The 26952-nt window shown below is 37.6% G+C and overlaps 1 protein-coding gene across 1 annotated transcript in view; it reads right to left on the bottom strand.

Moving 5' to 3' along the window:
• The window catches only part of ANO2 (anoctamin 2), a 187202-nt gene extending 161525 nt beyond the window's left edge, over positions 1–25677 (bottom strand). The window contains 3 exon segments of the mRNA XM_040566038.1: positions 23471–23670; positions 23702–23855; positions 25450–25677. Coding sequence (XP_040421972.1) covers positions 23471–23670; positions 23702–23855; positions 25450–25479 — 384 coding nt within the window. The 5' untranslated portion in view covers positions 25480–25677.
• Between the last annotated feature and the right edge of the window lie 1275 nt (positions 25678–26952).

Raw genomic sequence — 26952 nt, 5'->3', positions numbered from 1 at the left:
ATATGTTAAGCGGACAAGTTCAAATCCAAATTTCAACTTAAGCAAAGCTGCAATAATTTACACACTTGACAGTCTGCCTTTCTCCTTCTTCATTTCTACCAATGTCAGTGTTAATGTCCTGTTTATTTTACTCTTACTCCCACCTCTCAACATAAACAGTTAAAGAACTCACTAGTATGTATAAGCAAAGACAGAACACCTTGGAATGAATGCTCTGGCCAAAGGCTTTAAATGACTGTATAACCTTAATTCCTTAGATAAAGAAGGGTGGAATGAAACATTTGACTTTGTACTTCCTTTGCAATGTTTCTTCATGGCATTGCTACTTTTTGAACCAAATTTTTCCAACTCATCTGCAGACAGTGTCTCTGAGTGGAAGACGATAAAAGAAGTCTAAAACACAAGCATGCTTCCCCTGAAGAAGATGGAAATATTAATGGTACAGTACAGAATGAAATGAGCTGCTAGAAATTCAAGCACAAATGTAGAATAGATTGTTAACTCTGCCAAACAGAAAAAAAAAAAAAAGTCACAGAACTCTGCATTACTGCTGCACTCAATGCAGAATCTATCTAGCATTAGGTAACAAATATCTCAGGATTGTTGTTCATTTTTAATTCTTTCTGAAAGTAGCTGAATGAACATTTTGGATTTTACAATAATGCATTTTCCTCATTATTTTCCATCTATTTATCCAAGGCAAATAATTACCACAGCATGAAAAATGTGACTCAAAAAGCAAAGCAAATCTTCCATATTTATTCAGAATAACTTTATTAGCAATTTCTCCCTGTCATTGGTTCAAATTTCTTGCTGCAAAATATATCACAATTTAAATACATCTTCGGAGACTGAAGAATACCAGAAATAATAATAAAATGCAAAAGTGAAAAAAATAAAATAAATAAAATAAAATAAAATAAAATAAAATAAAATAAAATAAAATAAAATAAAATAAAATAAAATAAAACACCCAAATCAGACTTCCTCAGAGGAAGGGAGGAACGTGTCTACTCTACCACCTCCTGTATTTTGGCAGTGTCAATGGAAAAACACATGGTCAGCTGGCCTGGCTACATTTAGTGCCAAATTAGCCAGTAAATAAGCCAATATTCTGTAAAATATAGCATACCAAACTCGATTATCAATAATAAAATCAACAAAATTACTGAGGCCAAAGAGTTAACAAAAGAGGGCAAAATGTAATTCCCATTGAGAGAATGAGACACACTAATCTTCACAGAGATTTATACCTCCTAAACAATTTTCCAGATGAATCAGCAAGAGCATGGAAGTCAATCTTTAGACCAGATAACAGGCATAACTCCAGATAACTGAAAACTAGAGGAATGGCACATTAAATATTGCTTCATCACTCAATATTTGTTCTGGGATATTAACAAATAAGCTAGGAAAGGGAGGATTCAATTTATTTATTTATTTATTTATTTATTTATTTTGCTATTAGACTTTATTTCATTCATAGGACTAAATTTTGGGAGGGTTTACTTTAATTTAAAAGTGTTAAAAGTAATGGTAGTACAAAGTATTTACTTTATTAATTATGTTCTTCTAGTCATACACTACAAGACTTCCCAGGATAGTATCTCCCATGACAATCTCTCAACAAATATCAGTAGCAGTAAAAGGAATGTTGGCTGTATTTGCAGAGGCTTGAGTGATAGGGGATTAAGATGACAGTAATCAAAGTGGTCAGGTAGGCTTGTCTGCAGTCAGGGAATTCAAAACCTCCCCAGACAACTTCAGTGTAAACCGGGAGAGAAGGGGAGGAAGCACTTCACAGTAACATAATGTGGCAGGCTGTACAAGGCAGCAGGTCCTGGGATGGGTGAATAATTGGTTAAACAACAGGAAGCAGTGGGGAGCCAGAGTTCTTTCACCACTGAGAAAATTCTTTGAAGTTTTGCAGAGTCTGCACTGTACAGTAGCATCATAAATGACATGACTATGAGTATGTAGAGCGTAGAGCTCTTGTTTGTTCACCTCTAAGGGGATACATTAGACTACAAAAGAGAGATAAAACCCCAGAAAAACCTTGCTACAGCAACTAAATAGGAAGCACCAGTAGACTGTGACCCTTCAATCTGGAAAAGAGGAACCTTAAGGAAGGCATCACAAAAGTCTATAAAATCATGTGGTAAGGAGAGGGGACAATGGACTGCATACTGCCTCTTTCTGGGCAAGAACTAAAAGGCATCAGACAAAACCAGGCTAAACTAGTGGGAGTCAAATTCAAAATAAACAAATGGACATAGACATTCATGCAGTGAGTAGTACCCACAGTCTTGAAAAAAGACTTTGTTGGTGTAAAACCTGTATGAGTTTCCAAGGAAAAACTGGACTAGACATTGGAAGAGAGATCCACTGAAGGTTACTAGATAAACAAAGTACATCAAGTGGGGAAAATTACACAGAGTGAGTGTCTGTAATCGGGAGAACATTATAGAGTAAAATATCATAAGTTGTACTGTTGCTGTTCTTTTCTAAACATTTTCCTATTGCAACTGTTAGTGTACTACACTCAGTCTCAAAAAATACGGTCATGTTTACAATAATTACGCCATAGATAACAGGAAGGATTTAGGCCTCCCTTTCTCCCTAGTACCCTATCTTCTACTTCCTACTATCACCTCTTCTTCAATTAACTGCATAGATAAACAGACACAGTAAGCAATCTGACTGTTTTAACCTTGGGCAGAGCACAGGCAACTATGACTCACTTTAGGTCACAGGGGTCACCCAAATGCCGGGTAAAAACGGGGCTGGTAAATAGCTCTCTGTTTAGTGGTGGAGAGGAACTTTATGGATGAAAGTGTCTTGGTAGGCATTCACACCATATCTGGGTTATCTATCACAGCACACCCTGCAATGCATTAAGTCTAGAGAGTAATGGAGACTCAAGAGCTGTTGTTAGCTCACAAACTCACCACTAAATGGTTCTTCTATCTTCATGTTACGCTACAATCTGGTGATTGGTTTATAATAAATAATACAGATTATGATACAATTGCAATTGTCTTCCTTCTGATGTTTAATGAGACTGTCAGGCTAAGCTATCAGATGACGTAATTTGGTACAGGCACACAGTTAATGGGCTATTTAGGTGGGAATTACCAAAGGTTATGACCTGACAATTGAACACCCTCTAGTATGGATTTACTCAGGTTACCAGCAAGGGAAAAAGATGCAAATTAGTTTAACACAAGGATAATGCTTTTAATGTATTTTATCATTGAGAGTTAAGGGCCAGAAATACTTTAGTCTTCACCAACCAACCAAAGAAAAGCTAATGACGCTGTTTTGATATGCATCCAAATACTTTGGTTACTTGAGAATAAACACTTCCCTTTTTGCATAGCACAGGGGAAATGTTCTGTTCTTGGTAGCTGTCAGCAGAGTAAATAGGAGCAGGTCTGAAGAACAGCATACTCCACGCCTGCTTCTGAAAGCTATTTGTCTTTTAAACCTCAGCTGGTTCCAAAGACATTTCAGATTTGATGACTCAAGATACATCAAGACACAATTGGTTTGAAGACTACAAAGAATAGTGGGTTATTGCCTATTAGGTGGATTAGAAAGCATGGAAATTAATTTTAAATGGGGAAAGTGTGTGCTGGAAAATGTTACTATCAGTATATCTCTCTTTACTATGTTTTCACACTCAAAAATCACAACGTGTGTAAAAAAACTTTTATATGATGACAATGTAACAATTTAAATTTATTTAAAGCACATATATTTTAGGGAGTCCATCCCATCTGCCAGCTGTAGTACTTGACTGTGGTTAGTGGTGCCTAGATGCCTAAGTGCGAGGCAGAACAAAGATTGCAAAAGAGTACAGTGGCATTTCTTGTACTTCTTCAGTGAGACATCTAAACACAGGTAGAAACATCTCTTCTTCTTCAGTTAAACACACATAATGCAAGGGACCAGACTGCATTTCCAACTGCTCAGCATCAGCAGAGGTATAATAAAGCCACACTGCCTCTGGGACTGGCTCCTTGCATTTGAGGACTTCCTAGGGAAGCAGTTCTCAAGCAGTGAGGCACTGGCATGTTACAGATGAATTGTAGAGCCCAAGCTAATAAGCTCTGCTGTAAACTTCCAGGTTCTGAAGATGATTAGAAGGCAGCAGCAGCAGAAGCCTTGCAATCTGAGCAAATCATAAAGCAAGGAACAATAATTGCTTGAAACATTGCAGCTGAGCCTGACTTGAGAAGCTTGGCAAAAAGTCTGGAAATCGGCATCCAAGAAATACCTTGTTCATAGATGGAAAGTGCAGTATTATACTATTTCTGGAGCCCTAAGCATCTCTCTCAGCTAACATCGTACCTAACCTGGAGATAATATCTTCCCACAAGGGGCATGATGATCACTGTTAAAACCAACCACTAAATGGACAATATTAGATTTCTAGAAATGTTAATTAGATAGCACTTTCCAGTGTCCTCTGTAGAATTACCAACAGTTTTGAAAAGGGAAGGGGAGGGGAGGGAAAAAGGCAGCCAGTCAAGATTTACAGGTTCCAATTTATTAATTTGTAACTACAAAAATTGAAGGAGGATTATCCATCAGCTAGTTTGCTTATTTGACCAATCATCTGACTGGTAAAGGAAAAAAAAAAAAAAAAAAAAAGAAAAGAAGGAGAGAAAAAAAAAAAAAACAGAGGAAAAAAAAAGGGAAAAAAAGGAGAATATAAAAAAAAAAGAAACCAGCAGACAAACAAACAAAAACACCACCACAACAACAAAAAAAGTCATCAAACAGTTGTAAATGGAAAGTGAGTTTTGATTTCTATTATAATTCTCAGAAAATAAAATTGTCAGCAAATGTGATACTGTTCTCATATTTCTGCCACACTGAACAGTGTTATCAAATATTATTTTATGATAAATGTTAAAAAATGCAGAAAAGGGAACCTAGTTAACAAAGTTATGTACACTATGTTAATCTGTGACTTAATAATGGGAAGATATGTTCAGCAACAAAATACCCAAATTTTGTATAACAAAAGCCAGCTACTAGCAGGAGAGTCCTGCAATGTCTGCCTCTTGTTCAGAGGCTAATGATGCTCAAGACAAATCTTTCTTGTAGGTCAAGCCCTGCAGTCTTTAGAAGTGTCCTGCAATGGATTTACTCTTACATGTATTTGCTTCTATACATCAGGATAGCTATTCATGAATGCTAAGCATTCTGAAACCAATGAAACATAAATAAATCTCTTTATACTGTATCTCTTTATACTGTGTTATTGGGGGCTACATAATCTAACCATCATTTTTAAAGCCCTGGTAGATTCACACACTAAAGTTTGCATCTTAAGGGGGTACTTTAAGTGGGTACTTTAAGAGCATTCACAAACTGAACATACAGGAATTACTTCCTCTAGCAAAAAAAAAAAAAAAAAATGGTTACATCAAATTTCAAGTTTCTCAGTAAGGTGTGCTGCTAAGAACCTTCAGTGAGCTTGAGAAAGATGTTCAGGACATGATCTCATAACAGAGAATTTGCTACAGTATTCACTGTCCTCACATCTGGCATCCCTGGGTAAATATTAACATTCAAGAACAGTTTAGAGGTGATCACACATCAAGTGATGTCACTGAATCCAAGTTTATCAGAAAAGATATAACAGTACTGAGAACAAAAATTGAACTTTTATATATACATATATCCTTTTTGGCAGTCTTCGGTAAGCACATCTGACTCAAGCAAAACTGATGTCTATTTGCGGGGGGGCATCACCAAACCTATTTTTTTTAATACTGAGCACAAGATGTCTTTTGTTCTTGGCATACAGTAGGGAGAATATTCCAAGACCGGAGACTCAGAGTTATTCTGAAAAACTGTGAGCAAAAAAAAAACAAACTGCTCTCCCCTTCCCCTCCCCCCCCCCCCCCCCCCCCAATAAATAAATAAATAAAATTTGAGCTATAATTGGCAAGCAATAAGAAATGACCAGACATGTCAATTAATTAATTGTATATTTTGGCTTACTGTAGAAACAATATACTAATTTGCATGCCATTACTACATAGCCTTATTAGCATTACATTACACAAATTTTGTATTTGTGGTCAAGGGTAATTTAAATGTATTGTAATATCTTCAGCTATGTTCTTAGGTCAGACTCAGATTTCATTTACACAAGTTTGAGAGTATAGCATATGCCACCATTTCTTTGTACTCCCACTGCAATTTATCCCACTGCTACTCTGTTCTATTTCGTTACTCTCAAATGATAATCTTGGTAAAAGAGTATACATCTTTTTGTTCTGTGTTTACTCAGAAAACACTGGATTCTCATCTGCTGTACACCACAACAGTAGTATAAATAGCAGTAACCACACAGACCCAGATCTGGTTACATAACTTTTGCACATGATGTTACAACATTAAAAATATAATTTTAAGTTTGGTATTGACTATTAAAAATATTGAGCAGGGCTTTTGCCAGAAAATTCACACATTCATCACACATAACTGAACAGATGTTTCGGCTGAAGAGGTTTTAACTGGAACATTCACACATACACAAAATGACCTCCTAATACCGGTCAGATATTACGATTTTAGAACTATCTTAAATTTCATTTCAAAGAGTGTTAAATAAATATTTGCAACGTGTTAGCTATTTTCAAATATTTATAGAGATGGTTTACAGGAAAAAAAAAAAAAAAAAAGTTATTGAAATGCTTCCTTTTGACCAAAAGTACAAACACACATATTTACAATAGTTTATGTAACACTAAAAGTCTAAGTGCCTTAATTCACCTTAACTTTACACATTAGTATATATGTACACACACGTATGTTACACATACACACATTTCTATACATATACACATGTAAATATATACACCTAAATTTGAGTCCCCTGCTCAAACTTTGACCTTCCAGGGAGAGTGCCTAAGCATTCAAACCTTCTCTCCCATAGTCACATTTGTGTAACTGGATAGTGAGTTTCTTTAGCCGGATAAGCTCCCAAAAAACTAAATCCTCCTGGTTTTAAAGAATTATACATTTTCAGCTGGTTCAGCACTGTGAGTGAGAAACTCCTGGCAGCACTGCAAGATAGAGGAACGTGCAAGGCACATTGCTGAAGGCAGAAAAGAACAGGACAGACTCACATAAACCGTAACGGACCAGCCCACCCTGTGCCATCAGGATGCTTGCAAAATTGAAAAGATCAGCTTTTGTTTGACTCAAATTCATTGTCCAATTTATTATTATCATTATTATTTCATCTTTTAAACTATCTGTTTTTGAAGAACATTTAGGCAAATCTCCTCTTAAATCAGCATTTTGAAACAAATCAGAAATACAGTATTAAAAAAAAAAAAAAAAAAAAAAGGATAAAGCAAACAGTTTGTTTTTCCAAAACATTTTTTTTTCTTCTTCAAATTAATCACTGAATTAGCATGAATTCCCGAATACTTCTGATGAAACATAAATACAATTTCCATTTAAATCTCATTCTAGAACACTGTGCCTGCCTGTAGTGAACAGGCATACCTCAATGTCTGATCACAACATAATTTTCAAGCTCAGCTTGTTCCAAAAACAGTAATAGTAAATTTACAGAAGTAGTGCATCTTTTGTCATCAACTGAACAAAACGGATTGGCAAGAAGTATTTAATAACTATATATTTGTATTATATATTTCGTATCTGATTTATGATTAATAACTGGAGTTATATAGTTAATAAATAACAGTCTATAACTAGTAGAGTTGTTGCAGGCAAGAATTAAAACAGAAATTTGTTGAGCAGGAAGAAAAACTGAAGAATTGCAGAGGATGTGTGCAGGCAAAATAAAAATATCATGAAAAACAGAAGATGTGAAAAGCACACCTGCACAGAGAGCTTTCACTTGTGAGAATTAACTATAAATATTAATACAGGCATGCTGCTAAGAGATGACTTTCCATTTGGCATTCTCATTTCCCTTCACATTATTGCACTAATGTGCTTGAAAATCCATTTGCCAGTGAAAAGAGTCAGCATCACTTAATTCTCTGGCCTCTACTTACACCTCTACTTTTCTGTCCTTTTGAAGAGTACATTTCAACCACAGGGAAATGAAACTGGTAACCAGAATTTTAATGAGTCCAATTTGCCAGGGAGGGCAAGGACAGGAGGTCTAGTCCCCACCAATACCTTCAGACCCAAAGTATCTATTATGTTATGTTAAATTGCTTTCCCTATCCTAGTGTAATTAGCAACATATAAGTAATATTTACTTTAAGTTATACTCCTTTTAAAACCCTGATATTCGACAGCAGTTTTAGATTGTGACATGGGAAAAAAAGACATAGGTATGAATCCTGCTGGCTTTTCAGTTTAGCAGCCAGTCTTCATGTCCCCACAAGCCATTCAATTGGTAGAAATGACTGCTAGAACATGTGCTTTTGGGCACAAAAAGGACAGAAATTCCATGAATGGTTGACATACAGGAGATAACTCTCAAGTCCCTGTCATTCCTCCCTACAAGGTGACTGCACTCAACAGGCAGCTCCAGGAGAAGCTTCGTTCTCCAAGGCTGTCTAACCCTTTATATTGACTATATGAGCACCCATCTTAAATACAGAAAGTATTAGTCAGTATGTATCTACCTGCCCTGTTTCTACTTGAAATAGCACTTCAATGCAAACTCTACAATAGAGTTGTATTGAGGAAATGGCCTTCTCTGCCTTGCATTCATTCCACCTTCCTATGTTTTCAAGGATCCAGGTAATGGCAAGATGCCTATTGCCTCATTTCATGGATTTGGCTTACATTTTTTGATGGATAGTTCCTTGGCTACACTTCTTATTGTTATTAATTGTACTGAAGTGGTTGGTAATTGTATGCCAATTATTTTCTTTCGTAATTATCACTGACACGTGAAAGTGAAGAAATACATTTTAGACCTACTTATTAGTCTTTTGTCGTACTTAAAAAACTACAACAGTAACAACATTGGATTTACATTATAATTACACCTTTTATGAAATGCTGAAAATTGATAATTAATTATACAGAGCACATTACTATTACTATACAGAGTACATTACTATTAAATATCCATAGTGATATCAGGAGGGTCACTTTATTATAAACTACAGCTAATTTGTAATACTAAGATTAACTCTCTGTAATTCTCTGTAACTCTCTGTAATAATCCAGCAGCTTTCCTGATAAACTGTGTCTGTCCTACCAGGGAGTGAGTCTGATGACTGTGCTCGAGCATTATGAAGTTCCATTATGTGGAAATTAGCAACAAATTACAAAGTTGGTCCATGGAACATTTAATGATATTCTTTGTGCTAACTTTTCTGTGAAGACATTTATCAGTTGGTGTCCAGATGTGACACAACACCTCTAAAGAGACAAATACTTTCTGGAAGAGTCACTTGTGAACCGTGGCTCACAAGTGAAAAACAAACTGGAGTCCCTTGTGGTGCAAGCTGTGACTTACACCGTTACCATGGTGCTCTTGAATGCCTTGTGCAACAGATCAGTTTAAAAGTAACTGAAGTCCTCTAATGAGCAGAATTTGCTATCCAGCTGAAACTGAGCTTTGCCAACTTTGGGGCATGGGTGAGCCATTTCTTAAGGACAAGATTATTTTAAAACAAGAGAGAGCAAGGGAGACACAAAACTTTGTACAGAAGTCTTCAGAAATAAGCAAGATGTCATGACATAAAAAGTTCTCAGGTACATGGATCAGCAGATGCTTTGGATATTAGGTCTTCACATAGGTGTGTGGCTGATCATAACTGATGAACAGGAGGAAAGGATGAAGGACTGCCTTCATATAGACCAATGAAAGATATGTAGTCATACTGAGGAATGGCAGGATTGATACAGGTATAAGATACGAATGTGAAATGGCAGCTGATGATACGTGCGCAAAAATGGAAAATCCTGCACAAGGCAGTGACCTGTGGTGAATAGGCAAGTGGTCCTACGGAAAACTGATGTGAAGACACAGGAACAAATATACAGAGGCCAGAAATATATGAGCAGCTCAAGTACTGTTGAGGTGAAGCAGTTAGCATGCGTTGACCTGTGAAAGTTGAGCAGTGCTGTTGGACATACAGAGTAAACATTATCCAGTGAACTCACAGAGACCAGTGACAACCAAGTAGGCTTGCCAGTGCATATTGACCTGTCCTGCAAAAGCCTGAAATTATGTCTTCACAACAAAGACTATCATATAAATTTTCCTGGGTCCCACTATGCAGAGTGTGGACAATTAAGTAATGCAGTAGCCTCCCAATGACCTTCAAGAGGGACATGATCCTTAGGATATTACTTTGTCTTGACTTCCTAAAAGGGTTCTGTGGCAGCTGAACACATGTCAATGTTAAGAAACAGGCAAAGAATGATTATTAAAAGTCTGAGAAATGTATGGAATATAAGGGCTGAAAAAAAAGAGCATGAATGCCAACAGTTTTCAAAACAGCCATCAGGGGATTACCACTTGCAAGTGAGTAAGGATAATGGGAGATGAGAAAGGCAAGAAAGTGATATAAAGAATCACACACAAATCCAAACAAACAAACAAACAAACAAACAAAAAACGCTAAAGATGTCCTTTAGAACCTGCACTAGAATTAAAACTTTGCTTCAAAGAATTATGAAAGATCAGTAGTCCTTCACATCTTATGGACAGTACCAATGGGAGCAGAGTCTGGACTTTAAGTGATCTGGAGAAATCTCCTCAGAATAGGGATGGGATATGGGGCAGCGATATGCTTTTTTCCCATTTGAAAGGGACTAGAAGAAAATAACTGTTTTAGAACTAGCACTTGTGAAGTGCCAGCTTGGAGCTTAAGCATTTGCAACACTTTGAATTTACTCTGTATTTCTGAGATTCTTATAAATCTTAGAACAAGATATATTGTTGATATGTTGTTTACCGTGCTCCTCTGGAGGAGAAAAATGATGGTATTCTTCTGGTGTGCTCAGTGTCAACACTAACCTATAGAAAGTAATGGCCACCTCCACATTTTCAGGAGAATACTCCTTGGTGGTGTCTTTATGTTCTCCCTAGAAAGGCTGCTCTTTCCAAAGATAAGAAGGAATATTAGTCTTCATAGTTTCATTTTTACCTAACTACCAGGAGCTCATTCTCTGTCAAATACCCTTTGTTCCACTGCTTTTCCACTAGACTTCTTATGAAATTGCAATGTACACAAAGAATAAGTCTCAATCATTCTAGTGAGCTCAGTAATGATCTAAAATGATTACAGACCAAGGAACTGAAGGAAGAAGAAAGCATTCACTAATGAATTACTTCCTAGATGAGAGAGCTTGCGTATGGCTCTAAAGCAAGCATATCCACCATTTTCATATATATACAAAAAATAAAAAATAAATAAAAAAATAAAAATAAAAATAAAAATAAAATGAACCTCAATAAAAAAAACTAATAAGATCCATACACCCCTTCAAAACAAAGATTTTTGTCTAACTGTTTTGTTTCAGGTGCTACGATCACTGTTACATCAATGCTAACCTGGAATAACTGCACAGAAATCTGCATCTAGCTCTTACATAACTTTGTTTGGCCAATCACTATGAGCACGTATACTTAAGGGAGACTCACTAGTGTTCACAGAGTCATCATCCATGTGTATGAAGAAGAGAATTCACCCCTGAAGGGTAAATTTTCCATGCTGTGCATGGAGATTTAAAAGTCGAACTCGATTAACTTTAATGGGTATTGTGCTGCCTCGTGCTATCCTGCTAAAATTTTATTCCTAGTTGGTTGACTTATGGAAAAGTAATTCCCAAGTTGGAAAAACAGAAACAAATATGTGACACATTTTTGAACAATCTCTCTTGTTCTAAGATTTATAAGAATTCACAATTAATGGCAAAGTAACTCCTAGCTGCAAGCAATGTAATTATAATATATTATATACATGACTTATGTATCACAGTTCCCTTTTTTAAGAACATAAGCATTAGCAAAACCGTAGTTTATACACAGAATCTCAGACTGGTTAACCTATAGTTGAAGGTCTTTTCCTTTCCAAAAGTCCTCGTCTGGGGTATGTTAAATGATTATTATGACAAATCCCTCTGAGGGACAGTTTCTGCAACAGTGCACACCGTTGGAGCCCAGACTATTCTGGAGAAAGAGAAGCGACCTTGGTTCTTAGAGAAACACGGGGGCCCTTCACCTGCATAGACCTGTTGGGTCATTGTAGAGGCAAGGGAGGAACTGTGAGCAACTTTCTGAACTCATAACATTATAACCACGTAGATGCCATCATGGCAGTTATGAATTATGACAGCATTTTGATTTTTTTCTCTTTGTATTTAAAAACAAAAAACATAAGTGCAGCTCCTAGAAGACTGAAAAGGCAGTCTCTTGAAACTATTTTTAAAAGTAAATTTATATAAAAGTAAACTTGTGGAGTCTCCTTCTTTGGAGATATTCAAAACCTGCCTGGATGCAATCCTGTGTAACATGCTCTAGGTGACCCCGCTTGAACAGGGAAGATGGACTCGATGATCTTTGGAGGTCCCTTCCAACCTCAACCATTCTGTGATTCTGTGATATATTTTATATAAAAGTATACTTATTTCTGTCTATATATAAAAATATACATTATTTTTATATCTTTATTCAAATACGTAAGATATATAAAGAGTATAATTTATTATAGCATACATTATCTATGCTATTATATAATATATATAAATATTCAAAACACATAATATATGCATTTTATGATGTATTATGTATATACTATTATATTTTAGATACTATATTTTCATATATTGTAATATGCATTTTAGAAATTACATTTTATGTACAATATATTACATATTACAGAAAGAAAGGAGATATTTTGATTTTTAAGAATTTTTAAATAATTTGTTCTAAGAATTATTGTATCATGTAAAATGTGAGATTAATATAATTACAATATATTACTATATATACTGTATACTATATTATTATATTAAATAATCTATATTTAATACTATTTATTGTGTACTAGATATGTTTATATATATACCACACATGTATTTTATATATATATACATATATTGCTTCAGATTCTTGTTGTCTCACAACAATTTGTGTAGGTAAGTAATTTTTGTCTCTTTGAGTTTCCCTCCACTAAGTCTGTGTTCATCCACACAAGCTACATTTGAGTACATGGAGCTCAGCACCTACCTAGAACCTAGGTCTAGAAAAGATTTCAGAAACTGTTCATGTTGAAGGGGACATTCTGCTTTCTAAGAATTGATTTTAGTTCCATTGTACTCCTCTATCTTGACACAGCAGTCACTTTGGTTTCAGCTGCATAGAAGCTTGACAAAAAAGTCACTTTGCAACAGCATTAAACAATGTGACACTGAGGAATTAGGCTTGTTTATTTTAGTACAACACAGAATGAACTCAAATACCCATGTTTTCTTTTCTGGTACAAAGCAATCCTTGCCACTGGGTACAAGTGGTTTCTCCTCTTTCTGAAAGTGAAAATTACTTTTCTTCTCCTTTAGGCTTAACAGCTTGAAATAAATCCAGTTTTCCTTTTTAAGTGATATATTATATATGAAAGGGAGGCACTTCAAAACGTACACACCATAAAAAGGTCTAGTTGTGCATCTGGAAGTGAATAATTCCTTCCCTATAGCGGCTCTCTTCCTTGAGAAATAAGTTCACCTGTCTAGTCATAATGTCATGAGTATCAGACCTTTTAATAGCTTAAATTTGGGCAGAATGACACAGTCATTAGAGTCATCAGTAAAGCAAAAAGACTTAAGAGAGTCCAAAACAGTTTGGTTTTTTTTAAATCCCTCAAGCCTGACTCATTTTTTATATTATTTTTCCCTGGTTCTGCTTGAGGATAGTGAATTCCATCCCCTCGCTCCACACCCGCACAACTATGGCTTTTTTTGTTTGTTTGCTTGTTTTCCTGTAAGACATATCTACCTTTCTTCAAAGACTCATTTCAACATTAAGATGCCTCCCAGCATTTTCTCTGCTGGAATCCATTCCCAGCTCAAAGATGGGTGAAGATACTGAATACTGCTTTATGGCACTTCCTTTTCACAAGTGCTACTATGCCTTTGGCTGGTTGGTTGGCTAGTTGGTTGGTTGAGGGTTTATGTTTGTTTGTTTTTCTTTTCATATTCTTGCAGATTTCTTTACTTTCCCTCTGTGACATTCCAGTTTTCAGTTCTAACCTCTTTTCTCCCCAGACCCTAGCTAAACCATTCAAGAGTATAGGTTGTCACTGCCATAAAAACAGATTGGGTTTTGCTCTGGTTTTTGAGTTGAGAAAAAAAAAAAAAAAAAAAAAAAAAAAAAAAAACTCTGGGCTGATGCTTACTATGTATCCAGAAACTTTGGAAAATTAAGGCGTTTCCATAGCCAGTTGCATCACAGGCCAAAACAGAAGTAGCAGAGATCAGAAGATCCACTCTCTAAGAAAGCATTTACTATTTCACTTGAAACTGATCTCTTGCAGTGCTGTGAGAAGTCATGGAGTCATGGCAACTCTGCTGTGGTTTACTTTGCTCTGGAGGAGAATGTAGTCTCTGCTCCCTGGAAGATGAGCCCAATTCTCAGCTTCCATAGAGAAACTCAAGAACATACCCTATTCCCTATTTTTTTTCCAATAAAATAAGCAAAATAAATTTATTCCTTCTTTCTGTTCTTGTTTCTCTTCTCTGTTTTGGTCTCTGAGACACAGAATTTTCAGTCATAGACTGCCCTTTAATCTTTTAATACAGACCAAAAAAAAAAAAAAAAAAAAAAGAGGGAAGAACAATAAGCCTCCTTCTTATCTTTGGTATTTTATAAAAACATTAATGCATATATTTATAATAACAACATATCAAAACTTCCCTACAGTGCTGTATCCAGTCCCATGTAAATTCTGTGTCTCTCACCCATGCAAAGGAGTTGCGTAAGACCTCCCTGGTCTCCTTCACTTGAAGTATGAAAACGGGACTAAGAAGAAATGCCTCCAAATAATAAGAATCATATGGCAGGTAGTCAATCAGCAAGCATGCAGAAGTGGTCACTCACTTGGTACCAGAAATTTTGTAGGGCTGTTTGTTACTACAGACAGCGTAAGCAGTTGCCTGAGGACAGCAAAGTAGAGGAAGTCCCATTTCCCCTACTACTGAATCTCCAAAATTCAGGATTTCTTCTTCTGCCAAAGAACATGTTGAGATACATTGGGCAGCAGGTATTGCAGTTGGGGGTGTCCTCATCCAACTGTGGAAGCTGCTTCCTCATCCCAATCAACAGCAGCATGCTTTCTGTCCTTCAAGAGGTCAGAAAAGCAACAAATCCAAGGACCCAAATCCCCAAGCTATCTCATGTTTTGCCACTTTCTTTTTGGGAAATTGCTATTCAATCTGCACTGGTCTAAATAGCATACAGAAACTATCACTACTTCAGCCTCCAAATCTCTTCTGCAAGCTCTCTAGTTACTGCAGCGTCATCAGTGCAATGTAGTATCCCTCAGGGCTTGCTGTACTTCTCTTCCAGTTGTCTCCCTGGATTTAATTTACAGATTAAAATTTCTGCCACAAACTGACACAAACTACTGACAATTAAAAAATGTTTTCATGGATCAACCTGTGAACAAGCCAAGCAGCTGTTTTTGTTACTTTTTGTCCCCTTTTCTACAAGTGTCATGTTTTCTCCCTGCTGTGCCCTAACAGAGATGCATGAGTCCTTTCTGTGGCTTCTCTATCTAGCAGTTTGTAGGAACGGAAGCAGCTCCTCCAGCAGGTGACAGAGCGCAACACAGGACACTTAGTGAAGAGGGAACACAACTTCTGGAGTCTATTGTCATTTCAACCAGGCAAGTCTGGTAGAAATAGTATTCTATAAAAATAAATATGTGTAAAGTAGGGTTGCTTCTTGCCCAGATCCCACTGTAAATATCATCAAATTGTACACCCCAAATCTACAATCATCCGAAATTCTAAATATTAACACCTCCATTTCTGAACCTGCAGATGATTGACAAGATTTATCACTGCTGGACCAAGAGCTCCATAAAAATAATTGATAATGTATAAACCCATTTTTATGCATCCCCTCAATTTTCTGTAAACGTCTTGGAAACAATTTTGACTAAGGTACATTACTAATAGCTGAGCATTAAGTGTCTGGATATTAATTAACATACACAAAGTGAGTCTATCTGCCCGTTAGTCTTTTTATTCACTACACGATCATTAAAAAACAGGACTCATAGTGCAAACTTCTCAGCTTTGACAACACGGTCATTCTACCTAACCAGCTGTTATCACCGATCATTATTTTAATACTAATTGGACCACGCTCCATTCCCATGAAGCTACTCCAAAATCCTCTCTAAAGTTGAGATAAAATTTCCCCTTAAATAGTTAATCATCTTGCTGATATTTTCATCATGTCCACTTCACTGTCACTGCAAACCTTGCCTGTTCAACTTCAATTTTATAATAGCTGTGTATTACATTTCAGCCCCATATAAGTAATATACAGGAGCTGAACATGTTTTAGCTAATTAATGCTTCTGTAACTAGAGAAGTTGAAAAATAGCCATCAAATATTTATATAATGGGTACATGAATAGGCCTCCAAAGAAACATTGCCATTCCCTTGTTCAGAGTGTTGTACTGAGAGAGATGGAGAGAGGGTAAATACAAAGTCCAAAGACCTAGAGTACAAAGGATCCCTGTCTGCTACCAATGCTATGTTACTCTGCATGCCATCTCATTAGCTTCAGGAAGTGTTCATTAACACAGATAAACATCCTTGATTCATCAAATTTCTCTATTGTCTTATAAATTAATGTAAGCTACTATGTAGCTGTCCTCAGTACTTTAGATGAATGTAGAAATTTTGAGACAGCTATAACATTCATATCAGATACCTGAAAGATTTCTCACATGTGCTATGAGCATCAAATACTTTTCTTGGGATTATCTGCAAATCATATTGACAGATTTTGGAAAAAGAGAACATTTTCGTAATTACAACTAAATTAAGCAATACCTTTATGAATAAAGTTTATTTATGCTTTATTTATTTATTTATTTAGGTTTATTTATTTATCTGCATCAATTACACAAATAGCATAAGGAAAGGGCCACCTTAAGAGCACCCCCAAATATTCCACTTTGATTCTCTGGAAGGGCAATAAATTCCATTGCAGGCAATTTTGGTGCTTAATTTCTCTCTTTTTTTTTTCATTTCATTCTTTTTCTTCTTTCTTTCTCTTTTTTCTTTTTCTTTCCTTCCTTTGGAAAGTTATTATTCTTTTTCACCTACTGTGGAGTATCAGTAGTTCATTTAAATTTGAGTAGTACTTCTGCCTTAATAACTGCAAATGCAACATATACTGTATTCAATCAGAATTATGTATGGCAAAAGCATAATAGGAGAAGAATGAGAAGACACCAGAGAAGTCCCTTGGCATTCTGACAAAGTGGATCATTTTTGAACACACTGGAAATGAAACGTGCTTTTCTAAATAACATTTATGAGATGAAAATATCTTTTAACAAGAAAATGATGACAATTTTAAAACCAAGTGTAAATTACCCTTCAAGAAGCTCATCTAAATTGAATTTTTGAAGTACCATAGTTCAAAACGAGAATGTCTTGTTAAATGATGCTGGCTGCACTACACCAGTGCAGGTCCTCAGTGTATCCGCTTAGGTGGTGTTGTTAACAAGAGCACTACTCATGATGATGATCATGATTGGATTTTTCTACTTAATATTCCAAGGCATGTTTTTACAGTTTTATTAAAGGGGAAAAAAAAAAAAAAGAAAAACTTCACCTGAACAAAAGAAAAAATAATAGTGCTGCAATTTATTATGCCCCAATATTTGGGGGTACTCTTAAGGTGGCCCTATCTTTACGCTATTCTTTGTGTACCTAATGCAGATTTTGATCTGTGTCACTGGCTGTTAAATAGAGTTTATTTGGAGATGACTCTCATGTCTGTGGCAGCTAACTCACATGGGTAAATGTGACCTGCTGACTTTCCTCTGCAGTTTACAAAAACATGTCAAAGAATTTGGAATCTGGCACAAACATCTTGGAAAATGAATTTTACTGTACTTTTAACTGTATTTTACCTTTGAAGGAGAGGAAGCAAATCCTGCAAACGCTATGCAGATTAGCGTTAAGTGTTTACAGGATATCTATTAGTGGGGTCTATCTTAGACGCTAATATAATGTTGTGAAATACAAGCTAGTTAATTTTACAGACCCACGCAGGAAGTTAACACAAGACTTTTTATTTAAATTCGTACTATCAAACAGACCTGTCACAGATACAAACATTTTTACTCATAGCAAATTATGTAAAACAGTAGTTCTTTGCTGCTATACTTCTGCAGCAGATCTGATTTATTTATTTATTGCCTCAGTCTTCTCTGGCAATAGCTCCAGCCACACACCCTGGGCCCCAGATATCAAAGCCAGGGACTAGGACAATGATGAACTGTCCACTGGAAGAGAAGATCAGGTTCAAGACCTGCTGAAGAACCTAAAGGTGCACAAGTCCATGGGACCCGATAAATTCATCCAAAGCTCCTGAGAAAAATGGCAAATGAAGTTCTTTTTCCACTGCCCATTATATTTGAGAATGTGTGGCAGTCCAGTGAAGTTCCCACTGACTGGAAAAGGAGAAGCATAACCCCTCTTTCTATTAAGGGAAAACAGGAAGACCCAGGGAACTACAGGCCAGTCAGTCTCACCTCTGTGACCAGCAAGATCATGGAGCAGATTCTCCTGGAAAATATGCTAAGGCACATGGAAAATAAGGAGGTGATTGGTGAGAGCCAAGATGGCTTCACTAAGGGCAAATCGTGCATGACAAATCTGGTGGCCTTCTATGATGGGATTACAGCACTGAGAGATAGGGGAAGAGCAACTGACATCATCTACCTGGATTTGTGCAAAACATTTGACACTGTCCTGCATGATATCTTGTCTCTAAATTGGAGAGACATGGATTTGATGAGTGGACCACTCAGCGGATAAGGAATTGGTTGGATGGTCACACTCATAGAGTTGTGGTCAATGGCTCAATGCCCAAGTGGAGATCAGTGACTAGTGGTGTTTCTCAGGAGTTGGTATTGGGACCAGCGTTGTTTAATACTTTTGCTGGTGATGTGGATAGTGGGATCGAGTGCACCCACAGCAAGTTTGCCAATGACACCTAGCTGTGTCATGTGGTTGACTTGCTGGAGGGAAGGGATGACATCCAGAGGGACCTGGATAGGCGTGAGAGGTGGGCCTGTGTGAATATCATGAGGTTTAACAAGGCCAAGTACAAGGTCCTGCATCCAGGCCAAGGCAATCCCAAGCACAAATACAGGCTGGTTGGAGAATGGATAGAAGCAGACCTGATGAGAAGGACCTGGGGTCGCTGGAAGACTAGAAGCTTAACATGAGCCATCAGTGTATGCTTGCAGCCCTGAAAACCAACTGTATCCTGAGCAGCATCAAAAGAAAAGTGGTCAGCAGGGCAAGGGAGGTGATTCTCTCCCTCTACTCTGCTCTTGTGAAACTACACCTACAGCACTGCATTCAGCTCTGGGGCCCCTAGCTCAACACGGATATGGACCTATTAGAACAAGTCCACAGGAGGGCCACAAAGGGGCTGGAGCACCTCTCCTGTGAAGACAGGCTGAAGGAGTTAGTGTTGTTCAGCCTGAAGAAAAGAAGGCTCTGGGGAGACCTCATTGCACCTTCCAGCACCTAAAGGGGGCCCTAAAGGAAAACTGGGGAGGGACTCTTTGTCAGGGACTGGCATGAAAGGACAAGAAGAAATGGCTTTAAACTAAAAATAGGTAGATTTAGATTAGATATTGGCAAGGAATTCTTTCCTATGAGTGTGGTGAGTCACTGAAATAGGTTGCCCAGAGTTGTGGATGTCCCCATCCCTGGAAGTGTTCAAGGCCAGGCTGGCTGGGGATTTGGGCAACCTGGTCTGGTGGAAGGTGTCCCTGCCCATGGCAGGGGGGATTGGAATTAGATGATCTTTAAGGTCCCTTCCAACCCAAATTGTTCTATGATTCTATGATCCTATGAATAGCAAATTTCCTTTTCTGTTCTATTCTTTCCACCAAATATCAATTCCACATAGTCCTAAATTATGCTAACTCAACTGTTTTTCTGGGAACAGGCTACCCTGGATGACTCAAACATTTTCGTTTGAAGATAAGATTATCAACCAAAGAGTTCCTTGGACTGGATCTGCTACTTGTGGTTTCTGACAACACACAAAGACTGAAAGTTAATGGTGGCAGTATCTGTTATATCACATAAATAGAGGCTATGAATCAGGTATGACTTTAATATGGAGGATGGTGAGAAGGTTGACACATTTCATTACTGCGGCCCATCATTATGTGTACGCAATGTCATATTAGATGGAGAGAAGATGTAACACAGTTATGTGCCAATTGCCTTCACTGTGCACTTTGCCTTGTACATGCAAAATATTAATTCAGTTTAAAACAAACAACAACAACAACAACAAAGACTATATTAAGAGGCAGAAGAGAACCTCTCTTTGGAGAAAACAACAATAATAATTGACAGAAAATTATAAGAAAGTTGAAAACTAGACACAAATTGCTTAATTGATTTAATAATAACTGGGTGGATATGGAGACAGGCTATAATCCTGCCTATTTTCACATAATGTAAAAAAAAGATTAATACTTCCCTCTCCACATGTAAATTATACATCTTCATTCATTTGCTTGCCTCTATTCTTTTACCCAACAAACTGACAATACAAATGAGATAAGTATCAGTCTGCAGTTATTCAGCATATAAAAACAAAACCATCACATATTCACAAACATGTCATCCTGGAAATTCCCAGTTTTTCAAAAGGATACTTTTAGAAATAGTTTTTTAGATTGTTGTGATGCTATCCTGTGTTCCTAGAGATGTACTTTCTGACATCTAAATACTTTTAGCCTATAAAAGCTGGAAGAATCTCCTTTGAGGTTAGTAGATTGACTAACCTAATGCAAAACATGCTGTGTTTAGTTCCTTTAGGTTAATTGATCTATTAGTCTTCACAAAGTAGGGCTATTCAAAGACAAAGATTAAGCTCTGTTCCAACCACAAGAAGATCAGAGGCCATTTGAAGTCATTAAATGCTAAATCATTAAATTCTGCATCTGTTAAATCAGAATAAACTGAATATTGCTCATTAAATATATCCTTCATGATTTCCACAGTATCAGTAAAAAAGGACAACGGTCTGATCCATTTTATTCTTCTGTTCAAGCAGTGGGGTTAACAAGAACCAGATCTGCACAGGCCCTATAAAAGATTATTTTTTTCATCTGTAGAGATGCTATAGGTCACCTAGAAAGGACAGTGCAGAGATGATCATTGGAGGTCATAGATACAGCAGATTCCCTTTTTGCCACATCTCTTTCTATTACTGTTACTTCATGTAAAAGCTGATACTAACACAGAAAAAGAACAAAAAGCCATATGCCTTGGGCAGCAAACTAAAAAGGATCATGCATAGTCCCTTCTAGATTCTCCAGAGATCCCAGAGGGAAAAAGCTTCCCCTTTTGATTAGACAGGTTTTATGTCTGTATGTGTGTGTGGGCTACATACATACACATACAGGAATAGAAAAGTGAAGGAATCACATTTTTTGTAATTTTCAAAATTAATAATTTTTTACCCATGAAAAAAATGCTCAACAAATAATTTCCTTAGAACTTTCCTGTTCATTTACAAAAAAACTTTTTCTCTTCAGAAAGAAAACTGTGACAAAAAAAAAGATTCTTCTCGATCAGATCTTCATGACATCATTTATTACTTTTGTGTTATTTAAGAGTACACATCATCACCTGGAAGGGATTCAAACCAGAATTTGAATCCAACTGAACGTTGGGTAAGATAAGGGTCAAATAATCAAATCCAAAGCTCCTGCTAGGTTCTGATGAAATTCAGAACTGAAAGAAGTCTCCAAAAACAGCTGTTCTCGTGGGGTTTATGCAATCTGGTTATAAAAAATATTGCAGTAAGATAGTCATGTTTTAGCAGTATTGAACCTGAACACCAGCGCTTAGTACAAAAGAATCAGGATCTGAGATAACTTTTTTTCCATTCAGTGCAAGTTTGTCTCAGCCTGGCTATACAGTGAAATACAACCCACAGCCACCTGCAACTCAGCAAACAGAACAAGGAAAACATTAAGAGTCAAAAGGCCTTTCTATTCCTTTCTATTCCTGCCAGTGATTTAATGTGCTCTTGCTATGCTAAGTCAGCTAGTCTCAAATTTTCAGATGCAACCTGTGTTTTGGTCCACATTTTGGAAGTGTTTACTGGTTGCACTGAAAGCAATATGAGCTATAAGTGCTCAACATCTCTAAAAAGAAGCCCTAAATTGTCAAAAACAATGTAAAGCACCTAAAGCTAGAACCCAGCAGGGACCTTCCTTCAACAGATAGAAATATCTATGGTTTTCAAAAAGACGGTCAAAGGGATAGCACAGAGCTCAATGCATCAACAAGGGATTTAGAAGTCCCATGCTCAGTTCACCAATGGGCTGCAGACTTTTTGTATAGTGACAGTCAAGTAATTTAGCCAAAATTTGCAGCAGATGTGATTATAGCACTTTCCAATATCACACACATATGGTGAGAATAAGCACAGTAAAGCCTGGGAGGTTCTCCTGTTGCAATGTAAAAGCTGCTCATTTTATACATGGAATGAAGAAAATGACACAAAACTTATGCATAGCTGGAAAGAAGTTAGGATTCAGACTGGAAATGAAATATGAAATGTCCTGACAACACTTTGTATTCCAAGAAATTACTTAAGATAGCCTTTCTTCATTGTAACAATATTAAAATGTAAACACTTTTTCTTTTTTCAAGAAAAATGTGTTTACTGCAAGCCAGAAGGACATTTAGATAAGGAAATATGTTTTCCACTGAAGTAAGATCAAAATTTCTACTCAACAGCACATTAAACAACCAAGTATTTTTCACACAAAAAGAACTAAGCAATCCTCTCCATCTTCTTCTTGGCCTCACTCCATATTTTAGGCATGTATAAAGCAACTCATATAATTCACTCTTGAAGATTATGAATTCGAAGTTGCAGCAGCAGCAGCATTTGATCAAGGGACGTTCAGCTCTGAACTACTCTGATAGTATCAACTACTCTGATAGTAACAGGGTATCTTCAGGATAGGCTCCTTAAACGGGCCATAAAATACATCAAGGATGTCCTACACATAACGTGTAAACCAGGACAGGAGTAAAGGCAGGCTAGGCTCTGCCGCAGGGCCACAGCCTGTCTCCTGCCCCACCACCATGGCCAGCCCATGCTTACATCCCCTGCGTAGTCTCCTGCAACAAGACATCCATTAGCCCCACCAGGTACCCAATGTTGTGCAGGAGGCACAGCTTGCCCACTCTTACCTCAGCATCTTTCTCAATCTCTAGCCCTGCTGCCACCAGGTTGCGTTCATACTCCTCCCTCTGCAGCTGCTTCTCTTCCTCCAGTGCATCCAGTGGGCCCAGCTCAATCACCTGAGCCCCCAGCGGCTCCTGCGGGATGTGCTGGCCACTGTCTGGCTGCAGCTCAAGGTGACCCTTCCTGGTCTCTCCATTTGAAAAAAACAGCCATGGAGTCTGCTCTGTTCATTGGCTCTGGTGAGCTGGTCCCTTGCTGGTGCTGGGCAAGGCGTTTTCGGTAGTGGTAGGCTAAAACATAGTCAACCTTTCTCTTGCTGCCCCTGAAGTGCATGCCACTCACAGAGTCCACAGCCCCTCTTTGGGTCCCATCCAGGTAATTGTTTATAATCTGAAAGGGAAACACATGAGTGTTATGAATCAAAAACCCTAAAGTCCAAGGAGAAGCCAGGCCTAGGGTCTGAATTTACACAAGCACTTTAAATGATGAGCAGAGCAAAAATTGGAGATTAACTGGAGATGCGTATGACCTATAAACTTGTACTCTGCAGATCAGATTAAATCACACCGAGCTCTTCTGACTGTAAACAAATGAGAGTGTCTAAAGACAGTGACCTTATCTAGCACCATGGGATAGCCACCTATCCGACACGTGGGTACAGATGTGCATGCCAATGCTGTCTTTTGGTTTATGTGTAAACAGACTATATAGGATACCACATCAGCATTTTAAAATGGGATGGGAATTGGGAACAAGGATCACATTACAGTTTGGGACATAAAAAAGAATGAGCTGTGGAGGAAAGATGGTCAGGGAAGGGAAGCAGGTGACTGTGTGCAGGAGTAAAAAGAGACTGGTTCCAACTAGAACAAGAAAAAGTCCCTCAAAGTAGTATGAGGGCAAGAAGGCAGGGCTGGACAGAGATGATTTGGCAAATACCAGGGATTAGAGAGGATAAACCCTATGGATGGCTAACAGTTGATATGTATTTTCATCTATTATGAGAAGAATATGTGACTGAGCATATTCTTTACATATTTCTTTATATACTTTACATATTTCCTTCTGCTGTGACACTGCAGAAGGAAATCAACAACCATAATCATTAAAATTGCCTGTGTTCTACTCAGCTACTACTGTGGACCATCTCTGCCACCTCATCTCCACTATCCAAAACCTTTCGGCATGAAACTGCTTCCATTCTAACACCACCACCCCACCCTACTGGGGACAGAAATTCTGCAGAATCTCTGTTGAACACAAAATTGTTAAAAAGCACCCTTTCTAGCTCAATGTTGTATCTTAAAAGCCTCCACAGAACTCTCTACTGTGTCATTCATTAAAGTGACACCAGAACTTCAAAAATGGGGAAATACATTCAAGCAAATAAATATGGTCACCCTAACTCAAAGCAATGAAACCACAATTTAATTCCAGCTATTTATGGATCCCATAGGTGGCTATACAAGCAAAATCTTGACAGGTACCAGTTAAAGGTTTCTTTCTCTCCCTACCTCCCCTTCTATTACATGCACCAGTAGTCCTGAATTCAAAGTTAACCAAGCAAACTGTAAGGCAATTTTTTCATTTGTTAACGCAACATGAATACCTGAAGGCTTTAGACATATGTGCATATTGTTAAATACCCCAACAACTCCCAAATTCTTGTTTTTCATTGCTTCTCTTCACATCTCAGTTTCCCACAAAGTAGCTTTCAGTCGCCATAAGGATATGGTGACTTTAATAAATCATTTTTGTATGCATACTCCATCCTTCTTTATTTCATGAAATTATCATCACATAATCTGTTCCACACATTACACATATCACAGACATTATGTGTATAGCATATGTATAGTCCCTTTAGGCACATCTAAACTTACACTCAACAATAGATTCTAGCAGAATATAAAATTGCTAGAGAGATAGCACTTTATTGCAATTCCCCATTTCCTAGTTAGGTCCGTTTTCATATAGTACTCACAGGCAGTCCATGCAAACCTTCACGATCCATCTCTGCCACAGTGAAGAAAATCCTGTTCCAGATTCCTAGTCTCCCTTCCAGAGAGTTTCACACAATACAGCGCAGAAGTAATGATGTCACCACTGCGTGGTTGCAGGCACAACACAATGCATTAGCTGACTCTAGAGAAGATGAACTCCAAACATCCTCTCCTCTCTTACTGGCAAGTGTGGGCAGAAATAAGATGCTCAAACAAATGCAGAAGAGGGAACAAGGAGGTTGCGAACATGAAAAGCCACTAAGAGGTTTTCCTGTTTATTACCTGTGTGTAGCCAGCTGCCACAACCCTGCCACCTGAGAGATCACCATAGCAACACTAGATGTTGCTGGAGTTACACAAAATAAAATAAGGAGGCGATACAGCAGTTCCACTCTCCCTGTCTTGTAGACTCTTGCTTATTCCTCCCCAGCCACTATAGGAAGCAAAGTGCCATCCCCATTATTATGGGTTTCTATTGAACAGAGAATGTCAAAATTCCCACAAAATTCTGTGAGAGCATTTTCTGACACTAAATTTGCAATACTTTATTCACCATATCACCTTCTGGCACATGAAGGCCTTATCAGAGAGAAACACAAATTAAGTAAACTGCAATTTGCAAAACATCACTGAAAGAATTATCAAGATCTTTCTCTCCTTCTCTCTCACAGCCCTTGTAGAAGTCAGAGTCAGTGATCTAAATTACCATTTTCAATCCCAGACTCATTGCTTCTTGATGTTTCCAAGACAAGCAGCCAGTACACCAAGCAATGAGAATATCTGAAGGTAGGATCGGCATTTCATGACAGTTTTATTCTATTCCTCTAGTAGCAAATATATCACTACAAGCATATCCCAAGAGGTCTCTCCCCTAACAGCCATGCTCTGAAGACTGCAGCCTCCCTAAGCTTTCATCTTCCAGTACAGCTCAAATTAACTCCTAGGTATGTGTTGACCTATGGTTTGAAAAAAAGATAAACAGTTTAGTCATCAACCTGCAGATCTTTTCCTGCACCAAGGTAATATCAACCTCTCTATTCCTGCTCCAGAAGATTTTGACTCAAGTAAATTATTAAATAAAGCTTGGTGATACCACTAGAACAATTACTGCTTGTTGTACACTAAGAGAACCTACTGAACTCTCTAAGGCTGTAGTATCTGTCTACTTGCAGTCATTTTTCTCAGTGCAGCTTGGATTTGCCTAACACAGAGGAGAAATGCATCATATTCTGCTCATCCTGCTCCAAGCCTCTTCCTCATCTCAGAGGTATTAGATGTATGTCAATGAACATAAAATCCTACTTACAGAACTGCTGTAGGACTCCATATGGTTAGGTGCTTCAAAAGATCCATTGATACTGCAGCTGTGCAACGAAGGATGGTTTTGAGGAACAGTGAGGTATTTGCTGTTGCATGCTGAAAAGGAGTCTCTTGATGATGTTGCTGCATTCTGTCTGCTCAGACTTGGGTGTGAGGAAGCTAGA

This window comes from Cygnus olor, chromosome 1 (assembly GCF_009769625.2).
Source record: "Cygnus olor isolate bCygOlo1 chromosome 1, bCygOlo1.pri.v2, whole genome shotgun sequence".
Classification (NCBI taxonomy): Eukaryota; Metazoa; Chordata; class Aves; order Anseriformes; family Anatidae; genus Cygnus; species Cygnus olor.
This window is presented reverse-complemented; position numbering and strand designations above follow the sequence as displayed.